Raw genomic sequence first — 18,525 nt, 5'->3', positions numbered from 1 at the left:
TTTTGCAACTCCAATATGACGGTATCCTTTCTAGTAATCCTCTCAACCAGTTGGCATGTGCAAGACATTGTGATAAAATTTAGTTGTGAGTCAAAGCATATTTTTTAAACTCATGCAGTGATGGTTATTGTCCGAAATTGGCAGGTGAAGTATGCTGTCCAGATGAGCAGCACAATCGGGTTTCCACTGGCATCGGCGACTCCTGCTGTGGCCGAATGCCGTACTCCACCTCCGGAAACCAGATCTGCTGTGCGGGGAAGCTCCACGACGGGCGTGGCCGGCAGTGCTGTGGTGGACAGCTTGTGAGCAGAGACCTGGAGTGCTGCGGCGGAGAGGAGGAGGGCGTGGTCTACGGTCGCCTTCCAGGTGGGGCCCTTGTCTACCTCTCAGTAGAGGGAGAATCTGAGCAGCAGAGAGGCTGAGAAATTTGCCCTCGACATAAAACAAAGTCATCAAAGCTCACGTTAATTATGTCTTTTGCAACAATTAGGTACATATTGTACAACAAATAAAAACATAATCTCATATTTTTGATGTGCATGTAATGCAATTCACAAAAACAGATTCAAACTTTTCTTAAAAGTATTATGTCCACCAGAAAACAGACACCACGAATACACTGGTTCTAGAACAAGAGAATATTTCTTAGTAAATACTAACAATATGCAACATTATTATTGATGATAGTGTGCCATAATTTTTTAGTTCCTTATTTGTCTACAGCTATTGTTAACATTAATATTAATAGCAATCATCATCATTGATTGAGTACTTAGAATCTAACAGGGACTATGCCTAGTATTTTGTACATTATTACCTCAGCTAATCTTATAAGGTAGATACCATTATTATCCATGTCAGAAAAATGAGGAGACTGAGGCACAGAGATTAGACACTTGCTCAAGATTACACAGTAAGTCAGACCTGCATTTTTGAGTGCCTGAAAGTTATACAACTTGGGAGATTCTCTTTAAGAAAAGAAAACAAAATGATGAGGACAAGACAAAACCATAATATTTTTTTATTTAGAAGGAAGAAATAAATTTCAAAAATTACAAATCTAAAAAAAAAAAAATACCTAGCAAATCCCACTGTTCTAAAAACACTATACTTGGATTGTGTAACTTCCGACACCCCTCTGCATTTTTCCCCAGCAGGTTTAACTTGTAGCCTTTGATCATCTCCTCATACAACAATGGCTTTGCACCGTACTTATCTATAGAGAGAATAGAAAGATCATTCATTCTTTCCTGTCACATGGTTAACCAAAACACTTTTTAATTATTTCAAGTTTAGAAAAGTAACTTTAAGCTTCGCAACTCATTATCATGTAAATACTTAAGATTGTTGTCAGATATGGAGAGGTATCTACCAGGAGTCTAAGACTTAAGGGCATTTTGAGTTTTCTTAAGGTGATTTGCAGTGACTTATCTTAAATATTTGCTGAATTGACATCATTAATCAGTTTTTCATGATATCTTTATGACAAAATTTGAGTTGTGTATTATCATAGATGCCCCTATTATAAATTAGCGAGAAGTAAACATTTTTCGAATATATTTATGAGTTACTTCTCTTCATAATTTGTATTATCAAATAATCAAATTGTCTGTGCATTGCTTAGATCCTTAATTCATCATATTCTTTGAATGGTTTACTACTTTTGGTATGATTTAAAATTTATTGTTACAATTCTCCTCTTAATGTCAGAAATTTCACTTGATTTTGTTGTTCATTTTTACAGCTTTTGTTTCATACTACGTTCATTTATCTGATCTTTCTCTTTGTTATATGCATCCAAACTACAAGTCTGTAATTCCTCATATTCCTTAACTTTCCACGTTACAGTTAAAATGGCATATTCAAGCCTTACCAACTTTTCTATGGAAGTGACTGAACTTATATACACATAGGTACTAAGCCAAACCAAATAATTTCCCAACTCAACTTTTCCTTGGTTAGATTCCAAAAATATCCATGGTCACTCCAATTTCAATCAATATGAGGACACATATGACAGAGGGCCAGTTAAAGGGGCAAGAGACAGTGGCCATAAGAAATTATACTCAAATGTAATGCATTTGCAATTTTTATAAAATTGCACACTTGCCTTGGAAGAGACTTATGCGAGCAAAGGGCCCTGAAGCTCAAACTTCATTAGCTTTGGGGTAAATCTCACCCTGCGACTAATAAGTGATGGAATGCCAGCCCTTCCCTCTGCCCAGACCATAGCGATGGAGCATGGTCGTTCTACATCCAACAGAATTAGGTTTCCATTAGGACGTTTTCAGTGACCCCAGAAATTAAAGCATTTCCTTCAGTGATGACCCAGGGCTCCTGGATCTGTGCTATAAGCTAACAAGAAAGTTGACTTTGCCAGCTAAAACAAAGAAATGAAAACAGAATCCAACCCCTCAAAATCTTCTTTGAGAATGAATGATACATTAAATCATATAATAAACAGGAGGCTAGTGTGGACACATAGCTTTTTCAGGGATTGTTAGCATTCTAAAGATAACTAAAGTCCCATCAGGGAATCCAGCCCAGTCAAGGATCTCCGAGACACTGCTTATTTGCTAAAAGATGTACCCAGTGTTCAGGGGGCAAAATACAAGAAGGAGGAGGAGGAGGGAGGAGGAGGAGGAGGAAGGAGAAGAAAAGAAAAGAAGAAGACGCAATTTCATGTTCACTATTTACCAGGCTGAGTCCTATGTGCTACATATCCATTCTTGCAGCTAGAAGTGGGGAAAAGCGTGGAATAACGTGTGTGCATGTTATTTTATTGGCCAGGTTTAGAAATAGCTAATAGTATTATTCACATTTCATTGACTAGTACTCATCTGTCTGTCGGCACCTACATGCAAGGGAGGCTGGGAGATTTGCCCATGAATCTCTTGACAATGTGGCTAAGAAGAGATTCTAACTGTATCGAAATGGCTATGGAGTCCACGCTCTTAACCTGTCTGAGCCTTCTGACACCTGGACAAGCACTGAATACTCTCTGACCCAAACCACTTCAGCGTTTATCAAGTCAGATGAGTGAGCCCAGTATCATGTAACTACCAAGTTGCAAACATTTTCTGGATGACCAGGAAAAAAAATGATAAAACCTGCCCTTTGACTGCACACCACACGCATGCCAGAATTAGAAGAAAGGGTACTGTGTGTGCGCGCTAGGCTCTGAGGTTGGTGACTCAGAGTATGGCCTGGGGACTCTTGAGGGTCTCTAGGACCTCTGCAGATGGTATGTGAGATCAAAAGTATGTTCATAATAATGCTAAGCTAGTCTACGCCTTTTTCACTATCATTCTCTCATGAGTGTTCAGAGGAGTTTTCCAGCAAGGACCCGCCGTGTGATAGCACCGCACTTGAATGCAGAGACGGATATGAGAATTCAGTTCCTTCTATTAAATCAGACATTAGAGAGACTTGCAAAAATGTAAAACAAGAAGATTGCTCTCACTAGTTTTTCTCAGTTTGAAAAATATTTGTCATAAATATTTCTAACGTGTCATATATTATTATTTTTAAAGGAATTAATAAATGCATGTTTCAAACATTTCTGTTTTAGGCCCTCACCTAGTAAATATCAACAGATAGAACCCATTTAAACAAAATTTGGATCTTCAATTATTTGTAAAAGTGTAAAGGGTCGTGAGACCAATCTTTGAGAACCACTGTTTTAAGGCATCGTAACCATGTCTACTAGAAAATCATGATAAATCGTTAGTGATCTTGTGCCATGACTAACCAGCTGAGTACTCCTTCCTCCTTTGGATGAGTTAACTAAAAACAGGCTCTTTAAAGACAGAATCGTGACTGTTGACGGGGACATGCAAAAGTTCCCCGCCTCCCCATGTCATAATGGGTGAGTTTTAAAATAACAGTAAAATGTCTCATTTTAGCATCTTTATTCTCCTGTTGCTTTTTTTTTTTTTTTAGTCAATTGGCATATTCCTTCATCCAATAAACATGTACTGTATAGTGACTATATTCAAGATACCATTCTCAGAACTTTGTGAGTGTAAAAATGGCTAAGATTTCATTTTTATCCTTAAGGGCTTACAAGCTAGTCTAGAGGAAAAGGAACTATGAGGTTAAACACAGTCCATAAGAGAGCAGTAGATGCAAGCGTATTCTTAAGACGGAGAGATCACTCCAGTCAAGGTGATAAAGAAAGCTAAACCATTGGACTGGAACGTCAAACAGTGAGTGGGATTTCGAGACGTGTGGATAGAAAAAGGACATGCAGCTGAAGGGCAGAGCTTGAGCGAAAGTGTGAAATTAGCAATCTGCAAAGCATGTCCAAGTCGTAGGAAGCCGATGGATCTACTGGAGGTGTACACTCTGTGTAAGGGAATAGAAGAAGATGAAACCGAGCAAGCAAAAGGATTTGAACATGATTTAGTTCTCAGGGAAGAGTCAGTGTGAAGAACTGTGATTTAAGGAGATCAATTAGATTTGAGTGGCAGACGGAATGTGAAGAGAAGGAAAGATAAGTCGGTTAGAACGCTGTTGCAGAAAGTAAATGCACCCATTCTAAGAAACGGAGCAGAGATCACTGTCCACTGTGACAGTGGTTCTTTATCTTTTGTGGATCGTACACTGCCTTTAGAATCTTCGAAAGTTGCAAACTGTCACTTCAAATAACAGCATATGGAACACACACAAAAATTTGACTGTGATTCCACATACCCTTGAAGTCCATCCGTGAGCCCAAATTTCAGAGTCCTTTCCCTGTTTATTTCAATATGACATTCCATGCTAGTCAAATATTTTTTTTTTTTAAACAAATTGTGACATTCCTCACCTCCCAATAATCAGGACCAGCTCTAGAGTTTCTCATGAATTCTTCAATTCCACCAACTCTGGTAATCTGGTAGACTGAAGGAATGATATTTTTCAAGAGGAAAAAAAATATATATCTTTTTAATTCTCTTGACTTTCCTGAAGGTTTCACCGAAAACAGACGTGCCACATGTCTTTCTCCTCTCTCTGCTGCTGCTCCCTCCTGTCTCTCGCCCCTAATGACTGTGACCTCAGTGACCTTCCAGAATATCCATATGGCCCTTTTTTTTTCCCTCACTCTAGCAATACCATACCTGCGACGTGAGGGTTTGGATTTCATATTTCGTACGCCTGGCCTCTCTCGCAGCCTGGCGTTGTGTGCCTGCCACGAGACCGGGCTGGCTCGTAAAACCTCTCTTTATGTACTTTATTACTTAAACTCTTTTATTTGCCTGCAGGAGCCCTTTAACGAAATCACATTGAATTGACTTTCTCACACCAAATCAAATCTCCCTGGTCCCAGTTCAGTTGTCTTTGTCAATATGTATTTTATAAATGGAGTGAATTAACAGATGCTGTTGGAGCAGAAGTGCTGGGGTAGCGTTTATGTTTTTAGTGCTCTCTCTGGGCAGACGAGTCGTGTAAGAGTGTAATACAGGTGTCTCGGGACGAAAGTCATGCTTGCCATTTCAGTGGATGTGTATTCTTAACCATTTCCTTTGAATATATTTTAAACCTCTTTGTTATTGTTTTTATTCTCAGTGTTTGCTTTTATGGTTTTATCATTTCTGCCATTAATCTTGAGGACTTGATTATATCCCTTAGTATTAAAAGATGAAAATTAAAACCTCTCTGTCATTCAAAGAGAACTGGATTTTCTGTTAGCCATAAGAAACCGATCAAGAACATATCGCTTTATTTCTTTTATAATCATTATCCATGCAGCCTTTGATATGAAACTCTTGTCTGGCATTGTTTTGGAAAAGAATTCTGAGTTTTCATGTCCTGGACTCAGACTTCAGTAGAATGAATGCCTACCACTGTTTGTTACATAAAATGGGATTTGGGAACTTTACGGAGAGAGAAGCGTAGCACAGAACTCCAACCTGTGAGATTGTATTGAAAGAAATTCCCCAGGAAGATATTCATGACATATACATTTTTGAAAAGCACCACGTATAAATACTATAAAATAAATTGCAAAGACTTGGGGAGCATTTTTACTCTACCCTTTCTCAGTTTTGTGGTGGTAGCCATAGAGCCATCTACTGGTGAAAATAGGCATGTGTTTCTTTTCTTTCATGCTCTGCCACCCATTTTGTTTGTCCTAAAAATGACAAATCCCAAACCTTTTTTATTTTGTCATTCTTCTACGCTTAAAATATAATTTCTTGGCTTAAAATGTGTCCCCCGTGATCAATCCGAGAGTTCCACAATGACTTCTCATATTTCAGACCCTGTTTTTTACTACTGTACTGATTTAATTTTAAAAGCACGATTCATAATTGTTAGTCTTTTTTTTTTTTTTAAGGAAAATGGAGTACCTGTTTTGCACATTTAAGAATTTAGAAATTCACCAGGCCTATTTGTTTATATATGCTTTCATTTTCAACCCTGGCCGTTAAATGTGTTAATAAAATATCGGAAGTATTCTTAATACTGTGAATAAAAAAAAAAATCCTCTTCTCCACTATTTTCTCAGTTGTAGCCAATACAGTGGCAGCTATCCACTGGATATTTATGCTGTTTGGAAAGATACACTTAAGTGGCATATATACTGTTTGATTTTAAAACTAAGCATTTGATATTTTACTGCATACTGTGCCACTTAAATGACATCTATATCTTTTTCAGAAAGACACTCCACCTTTGCCCAAATTTAATGAAGGGGCCTCTAGAAAAATAGATCAACCTATCAATAACCCACCACCCATTTTATTTTCCTTGGGCATATTTAAAATCGTGAATTCTGTGTGTCAGAGTTCAAAAGTCAAGTGCTCCTTGTGATAAATTAGGTAGAAGTCAAAAGTTGTTGCATTGCAGCTTCAGAAGATTGTCTCGTCTCTGAATGTGCAGCTCATTCATGCTGAAGTGATGCACTATGGGAATTACTACCAAACTCCGCTCTGGAACATCTGCTCTCCCTAAGTGAGTTAGTGCACGTCAGACATCTTTATGTCAGAATATCGCGGTGATGGATGCAGTCTTCAGAAAATGCTGCAGAAAAATCTGCTGTGCCGTTCTGGCCATTAAGTGAAATTACTATTTAAATTAATGGCACTGTCACAGTTTATCTGTGCAAAGAATGAACGCTGATTAGGGTATTAAGTAATTAGCAATTTATCACACTGGAACAAGGTTGATAATAATTAAAGAAGTAATGGTTTACCAAAGAAACTAGAAAGGGAGTCACTTCTTGTTATGTGAGTGAAATCTTGGCTGAAAATTTTAATTCAGTGAAACAAAGATGAAGCTCTTTGTGAAAGAAAGTGTCTTTTTTTTTTTAGTATAAAAACAGTTCATTATCAAAATTTTAGTTGACCGATCAAAATTCTCTCCGAGCGATCAGATGACTGATTACGAGTTTTGAATTAGGTCGGTGTCTGCATTTTGATTTTATACTTAAAAGCATGGTGGAACCATAAAGTAATTTGAGAGCAGAGGAGAAGAATGTATTCTGCTCCCTGTAGGGCTAGTTTTCAGATTTTGATTGTTCTTTAAAATAGAAACATGCATTATTTTTAAGGAAACTACTAGAGAAAAAAAAGGACAGCAGAGATTCCAAGATGATATTTAAATGTGTAATCTAAAGGTGACAGAAAAATGTCCAAATAATATAAAAGTTTGAAGTCGTGGATTTTTTCGTGTGTGTATGTGTGTGTGATTTTTACCCAGTACGATAGAGACTCAGGCTATAATGACAGCCCTGCTGTGTGTGTTTACCTGAGACAACTTCCTGGAAATGTTACAGGAAACATTGAAAATATTAACAAAGCACCAAAGAAGACAGTTTACTTTTAAACCAATGACTTTGATAGTTATCACGTTTAAACATGACATTTCAAAACTGAATTATCATTAATCATAAATAAATTTTTTAATAGCAGATTTTTTTTTAAGTGGGAAGATTGGTGAGAGTGTTCTTTGAAGTCATGTGTGGATAAACCTCTCTCTCAAGGCATATGCCGAACCAGTGTCTACTATAAATGATTTTATTTAAAGCACTTAAAACTCATTGGTCTATTATTAGAAGTGTCTTTTATAATGTAGGTGTTTGTACAAGACCAGATTAAACACTTCAGGACCCTAGGGCACTTTGAAGTTGAGGTTCTTTATGTTATCAGTCAGCACTAATAATAAATAAACAAAATTCTAATTAAAATAAATCATTCATCACATTGAGCTACTATATAAATGGATATAAATTCTAATATGATAGCACTGTGACATGGGGTATGGGTACCTTAATTTCTTGCTTAATCTGACTCTGGAGTATCGTTTATTTATTCAGGCTTTTATGTCTAAATTTCTGTTGTATCTCTTCTACGGTAAGATCTCAATGTGAACATAGGCAGTTCACCTGAACTTAGTGAGAGAAAGGAATCTGCTTGGTGTCTCAAGCACACATGACTTTCATTGAGATGTAGCGATCAGGGATGTTCTCTTCAAGGTGTTTCTGCCAATTGCCCCCAACCCCTTAGCCATGTCTAGTGAGGGGTCCAGAGTACAATGTGGCTCAAAAAACAGTGGCCAAGTTGTTCATCTGAACAGTGAGCCGCTCCAGCAGTATAACTCTATTTCATGAAGAAAGGATGGTGACCGTTGCTGCTAGATTCACTAAAAGCAACTATTTATAGCCTGGAGAGCCAGGGAAACACCAGACTCACACTGCAGTTCTGCAGTCCTTGGAAGGTGCTGCCTCTCCACTCCATCTGGCCTCATCCCAGAGTGCTTGGGTGACCTTTCCTCCTCTGTGAATTTCTAGAAATTTCTTCTGAGTCCCTCTGTTTTAATATCCCTTCTTCTGCCAGAAGATGTTATCATCACAAAATGAGCAGACGATTCTCATGACAGACATCAGATCTTTTTTTTTTTTTTTTTATGGAGCTTGGAGAAGGTTGGCCCAGCCGAGTGATTTTGGAACACTTTCTCTTGTGTGTTCTTTAGCTAATTAGTGTCTGGTGCCCTCGGTAAGAAGGACCCCTCACCGCACGTTTAAATCACCTTGGTCGGGAAGTGCTGCCTTACGTGCTGGGCTGTTTCAGCAGCTGCCCGAGTCTGACGTTCTTACGCCGAACTTTGCAACACTGTCAGTTTTCTTGCCTTCTGTGAATTTTATATTCACAGATAACATTCGATTGTTGCAGGGATGTTCTGCTGTGGGCAGGATTATGTGACTATGTCAGATACCATATGCTGCTCAGCCGCCAGTGGAGAGTCTAAAGCACATGTTAAAAAGAAGAACTCGATGCCAGGAAAATGCTGTGAGACCGAACTTATTCCAGAGACCCAGAAATGCTGTGATGGAGTTGGATATAACCCTTTGAAATACGTTTGCTCCAACAAGATTTCAGCGGGAATGATGATGAAGGTAATTGATAGGAAACCTCTCACAGGCGCTGGTTTGACGACAGAGAGAGAAATACATTGTTCATAACTATTTTTCTAAAATAGGAATATGAAAACCCCTGCGTGCATTATTCATCTTTGCATTATATCCATATTAATACCAAATGAGTTTGCCATGATTGATGTTGTTGCAATGAATTCTAAAGGAATTAATAGCGATTAGCTGTTCTCCAGAAGCTTGACTCTGCACTTCCGATCAGGGCAGGACTGAAAATCTGTGTGCCGGAAAGAGCCGGCACCTGTTGTCTGGGGCCTCCGCGTGGTGCCATCTCATGTCCGTGGGGCCTGTGGATGGAAACGGAGGGAGAGTCAAGCTTCTTCCCTCTAGCTCTTCAGCCATAACCCATCCATTTTCTTTGATAGATCCAGCAAATTCACTTAACTGTTTTTATATCATATTCCTGAGACAGTGCGAGGTGAGCATAAGTCTCTGTCAACTACAAAAGTGAACAGGTCTGTGGGTGTAATTATTTATGTTTGTATACTGAGGTGCTGCACATACAGCCATGTCATGTTTTAGCTTTGAACTTGACCCAGGACTCCAGAAACCTACCATTTTGTCTCATTTGTTTATTTGGTAGCATGTTATTTTTTCTTTTCTTGCTTTGTTTCTGCTTCCTCAGTTCTTTTTTCTGTTTCAAATCTCTTCTTTCCACTGGAGGCTGATGGAAGCTTGTGTGTAGACATCCATCCATGTGGCATGGCGACTTTTTGTCATAGACCCATGATACGGAGAATCCTTAGCAAGTACTCTTAATGAACTGTCCTTAATTAACTACCCTGGATTGGGCTGGGATAGATGCCTGGCTGGGCTGGGATTCTCACTGTGCAGTATGCGGACTTTTAGTCTGTTTTTCTCTCTGGCACTTGACTTCCCACTTCCAGTGGACCCGCTCTATTCATTTTAATTTTACCAGTTTTGTTCTAAATTTATCTCATTGTTCTAAATTTATCTCATTGTTCTAAATTTATCTCATTGTGTAATACTCTGCCAAAAGCAGCCAGTGTCAACACACAGATAGAACTAATGATCCAGCTCATGACCTCTTCCTCTAGAGCTATGAGCTCTGTGGCACTGGGCTTACTTTGACAAGGCACAGGCTCCCCAAATATTCGGCCATGGCATAGCAGAGCTCCCACCTTCCCAACCTCCTCGGGATGTTTCTTTGCCACTGCCCGCTTAACCACTAAGCCAACGCTGCTTACTTTAGGATTTTGTTGTTAAGGCAACACCTAACTTCAACAAGTACTAATTTATATTTTAGCTAGGACACACGACCCTATGCTGAGATAAACACAAGTGTACTCACATATGGAAGGACTCAACAGAATTAATTAAATTTTTTTTCCACTCTGCGATCCAGTGCGAGTTAGGCAGCTGTCCTCCAGCAGTGTCCCAGGAAGCCAAGGCTCTCCATCTTGTGCTGCTTCCCGCACAGCCCTCAGGTCACCACAGAAAGCGGGAGAGAGTGGATGACTGCATGTGTGTGGGCCTTATGGGTGCGGAAGGCACCCTTTCTGTGCTCTGGTCACACGCGTTTCTACTCATATACCTCCTTACGGTGTGGCTGGGCTCGAAAGTCGGGTGTCCCCAGGGAGAAGAGGCAAAAGTTGACCTCACCAGGCACAGGGCTTCGTTTCTGCCACATCCGTCTGCTCCCCAGCTCCCAACACCTTCCAGCTGTCCTGTGTGTGCGTGTTCCCTTACTGTTGCCTTCAACTCTCTATATTCCTTTAGCGTTATTGCTTGAGCTTTAAGAGGAATCGGAGATAAAGTCAGGTGTTCGGTTCATCAAATTTAAAAAGGAGTTCTACTCTATTTTTCTGAAGTAGCTTTATTTTGACTATTCTACCTTTAGGAGAATAATTTAACTTATTTAATGCAAGAGAGAGGCTGAATACACATCAATTTTAAATAGCAAAAATTATTTTAAATACATGAGGCTACCTATCTAAAGAAAGGGGAAGTAGAGCTCTGAATTCTAAGAATATTGCCGAGTTTATATCCCTGTCATTTGAGATGATGAAGTATTTTCTGAGATTAGAACTTAATAGTACTTATCCAGCATTATTAAAAAAAAAAAAGATTCATCAGAGACAGGTTTACAAATATAAATACTACTAATGATAGTGAAAGTTTACGAACTGAGATTTTCTAAAATTTGAATGAGGAACGCTTTTTATAAGTCCGACTTTTCCAACAGCACATTCAGTGAAGATCCTCAAATACTACATTCTTTACTTTCTCTAAAACTCCATTAGGAAAGTGTCAAGGTAACAATGATAAAAGAATGACTGCTGTTATTATTTATAGTGGATCTAAGGCATTTACGGGTCTTATCTCATCTGATTCATACAACAAATCTATGTCCTAAATTTCCATTTTCTTGCTGAAGAAGCTGAGTCTTTGGAAGTATAAGTGACTCGCTCAAGGTCACAGAACTAGGAACTCGTAAAACTGGGTTTTGAATCCAAATCTGTATCATTTCAAAGTAAGTGCTCTTGCTAGAATTAAACTGCCTTCATTTTTTTTTTTTTTATGAATTTTGAGATATTCATGCACGAACTTAGTGGAAGCAAATGTCACTTGAGAGTTGTAAACACCTACCCCACAGATGTCTGGACGAAACTGAAAAATTTTCTTCTCCCTCTCACCCCACCCCTTCCTCCTGACTCAGGGACCCACAGAGTGCAGGGCTGTCTGCCCAGCGTCCATGGAGGCCACAGCCCACTGCGGCAGGTGCGACTTCAACTTCACCATCCATGTTTGCACTGTGATCAGAGGCTCTCACCACTCCACAGAGAAGGCACCAGTGGAAGGAATATGCCCCTCTGCGGAAGAGACAGTTCACACCGGAAGTATGAACACATTCTCCTTCACAGGTAACAGAAGGTCCACCACCTGCCCAAGGCTGAGTGGGGGGCAACGAAAAGCCATTGAAATGCAGATTGATTTTACTCTGACATCATCTCCCTCCTTAACCTAATATCAGTTAATTCCATCATACTTATGGGCCAGCTAGTGACAAGGTAATTAAAGGCATAATCTGGATTTGTTCAAAATTGATAGTCCATTCTTAAGTCTAACTTTAAAAATGGGCATATGCTTTTGAACATAACTCTGTAGAGAAGAAAGAAGAAAAAAAAATAAGTTACGTGCCCTTTTCTGGTATAATCCAGTTAATTTTTAATGGACCCAGTTTTCTGTCTCAAAAATTCGAATGCAGACTTTCAAGAAATGGAATGAATGAATGTTGCTATATTTGTAAGCAGAAAAGAGGAAGAAACCTATCTTATATGAATAAGATTGAGAAGCGTTATTCCAAAGAGGAGATAAACTGCTCAGTATCAAGTCAGTTTCCCTCTCCTGATCTTGAGTCTGAGGCCAGAGACTGCTCTCCTATGTCCTGGTGCTTCCTCAGTGTGACCTTCATCTTGGTAACAATGACCTCCATGGTTAAGGAAAGTATTAATCTCCAAGCCCCATCGTGGCCCTACTGAATTAGTCCAAAATAATTGTTCTCGGGCTGGCTGAAATGAGTGAAAAATATAAAGTTTAGGATCAACTTCAAAATAGTTTTGCCATCTATTAAATTTTTATTATTGATCTATTTACTTAAATCTCTGCAGAATTTTATGTTTGTTTTTGAAAAATTAAGTGTGTATGTGTACACACTTATCACCTAGAGCCAAATAGAATGCATTTAAGTGACATATACAAGCAAGCTAATATTAAGTAAACAAAGAAATTGCTCTATTCTTAACCAATAGTGACAAACCTCAGGAATGCAAAAGAAGAAAAAAAAAATAGAGCAAGGTACAGGGGTGAGAGAGGGTAAATTAAGGAAGGAAGGGGAAAATAGCGATGAATTTTATTAAACATTAAGTTCTAGTGCTCTGCTAACCTTACCTTAATTTACCCACAAAGCAACCTTATGAGCATTGAAGAGGAGACGTAGGGTCAGGTCTGCACAGGTACCTTGCCGTGGTGAGACATCAGGTCCCAATCGAGCCGTCTCTAAGAGTGGGAGATTTAGAAGACCCCACCTAGTATAGGCTCCTTTCAGGTTGCTCCCAACCTCCCTCATGCTGTTCCTTCCATCCAGAATGTACTTTGTCGTCATCATATTCGAGGCCTAAGTCAAGATTCTTGTCCTCAGTGCAGGCTTCCAAGTCCAGCCCCATCTGTCTGTGCTCCTGTGACCGTGGTCATGATGTTCTCCACTTCTACCACGTGTCATATGCATTTGCTCACTTGTCCTATCTCTTCTATTAGAGGGAAATAGTCATATGAATAGGGCATCTTATTTACCTCATTTTTGGATTAAGCACATTATAAGCAAAAAAAAAAAAAAAATTATTGCAGTACATTCAGTTAGAAAAGGATGGGGGCAGTTTGTCTAACCCTCCAAGCTCCTCCCACTCTGTTACGAGCTGAAGTCATAGACCCTCATTTTTAAATTATTGGGTTTCCACCTGAGAGAGTTTACTACTTCCCTCTGCCCTTTGTAATCATGGTGGAGATTTAGAAGGGCTTTTGAAACATATACATAGCCCTCTTCAGGAGAGAATAGATGTTACTACCTACTGATAAATTACCAGGAGGGTATCTCAGCCGCACCGTATTCAAGGATCCAGATTCCTTCCACGCGGTGGCTCATCGTGCTTCAGGCGACACCCGCATCAGGCTGCTGTGGTACAGTCTGAAGCACTACAACATCCTAGTCCCAACCCACGAGAAGGCGACAGGAATGGCAATGAAAGGCAAATTATTTCTTCTTTAGAAAGTGATGCCAAGTTGTCCATATCACTTCCGCCCCTTCTGTTGACGTCTGAGTTATGTGACCACAGGAAGCTATGAAGACAACTGGGAAATGTAGTCTAACCAGCAGGTCTCTGACCAGAACAGAAGAAAACCCTGGGAACTCGCTGGTAGTCATCACAGGTGGCAAGGGGCAGATGCCTTCTTACTAGAGAAAAATAGAGGCTGAAGACAATTCCTTACATTTGTATAGCAGTTAAATTTTATGAAGTTCTGCCATATATCTTTTGGCATTTTATGTTTATACTAATTCTATAAAGTAGATAGGGCAAGGTTGACCATAAGAAGATACATGTAAGAAGAATGTGGTCAAATAACCCAAGTGGGTGGACTGAGAATCCGTGTAGAAACGAAGACAGAGCAGGTTGGCCAGGTGCAAGGAGGAGCCTTCTACTCCTGACCCTTCATCTGAGAATGAGTCATTGAGACACCACCACCCAGACACACACGTAGTCAGCATTCATCAAATTACATATGTGGAAAATAGATTTAAATAGTTAAACTTGCAAGTAATGTGTTTGTTTTCCTTTTTGTAAATTCGCGGTATTCGTATTTCTGAAGTTATTATTAAAACTTAAAGCTGAACTAAGACTTTTGGGACACCATTGAATCGCATGAACGATTAGCTGCTAAAATGTTTGCCAGTCCAAAGAGCACAGCAGCAGTTGGTTTGTTGTTTCCATTCAGTTGGTTGTTTTTGCTTTTAGTCTCAGTTCCATCTTGGTGGAAGAGGAAAGCCCCATATAATCCAGAGTGTGCGATCATTTATATTCACTAACCAGGATAAGCTAAGTTTCAAGTTCCCAATCTCATAACAACTGTATTATAACTCATATAATAATTTAATAAAGTAATATCAACACTAATAATTGGTAGATTTAATAATAGTGGAAATATAAAAGAATGTCGTCACATGTGCCTCATACAGAAGTAAAGGGAGCGTGAACTTGTGAAGCATTAACATCTAATGTACTTTAGTCTAAGATTTTTATTTTTGAATTGTTTCTTTAATTTGTCCACATTTCTCTGGTCAGAAAAAGCAAATTCTATTCTGTAAAATCTCTCCATCTATTAAACGTGTAAAATATTTTTTTTTAATGATTAGGAAAATCAAGGCATTAGAGTTTTACTTACACATGATAAGATTAGAGCATTAAGCATTTTCTTATAATGTTTAAAGGTTTTTATATTCATTTTCAATATGATGGTTAAAAATTAAGTTAAAAAAAAATTCTTACTGTCCAATATCTGTCTGTCTAGATGTGGACCTGGAGCCCGACACAACATATGAGTATAGGATTTCCCCATGGAATAGCTATGGACGAGCATTCAGCAAAACAGTGAGAGCCAGCACAAGAGAAGACGTGCCTCAAGGAGTGAGCCCCCCGAGGTGGATCAAAATGGACAATCTTAAAGATGGAATCGTCTTAAACTGGAAGAAACCTATACAATCGAATGGTAGGTACTAAGCGACTTTTAACAAAGAAATAACATAGTCCAGTATATCCATAAGGACATCGAAATGAGTGGCATCTCCATCTGTCGGGCCCGCATCTAGCTCCTAAAAAAGCTTTTCCCAATAAAGTGAACTTTAGATATGTGCCAACTAATCATTTATTCTGTCAAATAACCCTCATAAATTTTGAGCCAAAAATTGTGTTTTCTTGAGTCACAGCGTATATTTGAGCTGCTTTCAATAAACAAAGCAAATAGTTTTAATGTTGCAAGGAAACTTGCTTGCTAGTAAAGGAAAATAAACATAAACGACTCTTTGATTAGCTATGTCAAGAATCCATCTCCTTCATAAGAGTGAGTATAATTAAGAATGACTTGAGCATAGGATTATGAGAACAAATTAAAATTAAATAATGCGCTATCATCCCATTTCTTCAGAACTCTAAGACATATAAGTTGTTTGCAAATAATTAAAACAATATACCACTCAGATACAGGCATTTCTCTGTCTTTTCTTAGGTCCTATCATTTACTACATTCTTCTCCGAAACGGAATCGAATGCTTTAGGGGAACATCGTTGACCTTCTCTGATACAACGGAAATTCAGCCATTTCAGGAATATTCATACCAGCTGAAAGCTTGCACAGTTGCCGGCTGTGCCACCAGCAGCAAGGTGAGGGGAGTCGGCCGGAACCGTGGGCAGAGAGACCCTGTGTGAGGACTGTACGGATGTCCAGGTTGTGAGCGATTTTTTCCAGGGACAGAATAAAACGTTCCCCTCAATATAATGTTAAGCATCATGTGGCGTTGCAACTGCAAACTAGTGCTTATGTCAGAAAGAAATCACTGGAAGGAACAGTGGTCCAAATAGCAATGTTTCATTAATTAAAAAAATAATAAAATAAAATAACTAGTATATCCTCTTTATCACACTTTTCTACCACCAGCTATTTTTAGATGCTCTTCTATAAATCCATAATAATTCCCAAACCAGTACTCAGTTTAAAAGGGTTTCTATTTCAATACCATTTCAATAAAAGAGTGCCTGCTCTTAAAAAAAAAAAAAAAAAAAAAAAAAAAAAACAGAGAAAAGGGCAGACGAGTCTGGCATGGAAAATAATACACTTTCAAGGTTTCTGCAACAGCCTTGACAAGAAATAACCAAGACTTGAACTCGGGCGACTGAGGTCAGAATGGAGACTATCAGGAAGATGGGACAGATATCAGGGGGCAAAATCGCCGGGACTTAGTGGGGCGCTGTGTGCAGAGGAAGGAAAGGAAAGGGTCTTGGATATTTTCAAGACACCTGACTGGAGCAGTGTGTGGATCGCCGGGCCCTTGTGCAAGCAAATTAAAACACCAAAGAGGAAGAGGTTAAAAAATAAAGAATAAGATCGCAATTTTAAAAGTTTTCAAATACATATACTTAAGAGAAGGAGCACATAGCAGAATGGTGGGAGAAAACATTATCTGGCGTTTTAAGTGAAATGTCACGTCAGAAGCTTAATGAAGAAGTGTCTGACGTTTGCTGGAAGGTTGTATAAGGGGAGCCGAGGCCAGGCGTGTGACTGTGGCCATCTAGGCAGATGAAGAGCGTTGGGGAACACCGCCAAATGAAGGAAGAGAACCGGGAAGAAACAATCAGACGATTTAGGGGGAAAATTTTTAAAAAAGAGCCATTTCACAGAAGCCATGCTCGTCAGAAGAAACCCAGGAGGAAACAGGCTCCCACACCATCACTCCACTCTTTACGTGGAGTTAAAACTTGAGAAGAGAATCACGTTCTCGCGCTGAGAGGACCACTCGGCACTCAGACTGTGTGCAGCTTTTTATTCAGCGGCCCCCAGAAATTTCTCTGAGCACGTCGCCACTGACACAGATGGCAGCTGATAGGCCCAGGCAAAAGTATGGCTCGAATGATCTAGAAAAATTCCACGACACAGATCGTGCTTACCAGATGCCAAACTATTGGTTAAAATGTGAAATCAGAGTAAATTCTGTGGGAGAAACAAACAAAAAATAAATGCAGCCTATTTTCGTCTAAAGTTATATTTTGACAATGTTGAACACATAACTGATCGATTTATCTCTCTTTTTTTCTCTCTCAATTCTTTTTGTAAAACATTGGTGCCTATAGTCATCCTGGGTATCATAGGAAGAGTAGAAAAAGCCTGCCCATTTATACTGTTCAAAGCATATTATACGCAGGCAAGTTCAGATGTGGGTTTTGCTCCATATTTACTGGTGCTTAAAATGTACAAAATCAGGCTGTTAAAATGCAAAGACACTGATGGGCCATATGGAAGAGAGTTATCAAGAGTTCTCTAGTAAGACAGGCTGCCAGCCAGATTTTACTTGTTTAAACTGAGGGCTGCCCTCTGCCTTCAAAACTGTTGTTGAACCTGTTGTGAGAAATGGTCATCTGAGACTTCTGTAATGTATTCAAGGTCAGATTTTATTGTTTAAATAGGACGGGAGGGAAAGAATCAAAAAAGGGGACTGCTTCTCCAAGCCCCTGCTAATGGTTTGCCAGGCCAGACAATAACATTTTAAAACAAAAGTGACATTCTCATTGATCAGAATACCTAGTGTACTATCGCAATAAATTGCCGTTTAATTCCTGTGTCTGCAGGTAGTTGTAGCCACGACCCAAGGAGTTCCACAGAGCATCCTGCCAGGAAGAGTCACAGCGCTCAGTGCAGAGGCTCTGCGTTTGAGCTGGAATGTCCCTGAGAAACCAAACGGTGTCATTAAGGAGTACCAGCTCCGGCAGGTTGGGACAGGTCTCATCTACACTGACACCACTCACAGGAGGCAGCATACGGTCACA

At 39.3% G+C, this 18,525-nt stretch overlaps 1 protein-coding gene across 1 annotated transcript in view; it reads left to right on the top strand.

Annotated features, from left to right (window-relative positions):
• Window positions 1-18,525, top strand: part of USH2A (usherin) — a 576,091-nt gene that overhangs the window by 446,204 nt on the left and 111,362 nt on the right. The window contains 6 exon segments of the mRNA XM_039883360.1: window positions 145-366; window positions 9,156-9,379; window positions 12,096-12,300; window positions 15,500-15,697; window positions 16,214-16,368; window positions 18,328-18,524. Of these exon segments, the coding sequence (XP_039739294.1) occupies window positions 145-366; window positions 9,156-9,379; window positions 12,096-12,300; window positions 15,500-15,697; window positions 16,214-16,368; window positions 18,328-18,524 (1,201 nt within the window).

This window comes from Pteropus medius, unplaced genomic scaffold (assembly GCF_902729225.1).
Source record: "Pteropus medius unplaced genomic scaffold, Ma_sr-lr_union100, whole genome shotgun sequence".
NCBI lineage: Eukaryota > Metazoa > Chordata > Mammalia > Chiroptera > Pteropodidae > Pteropus > Pteropus medius.
This window is presented reverse-complemented; position numbering and strand designations above follow the sequence as displayed.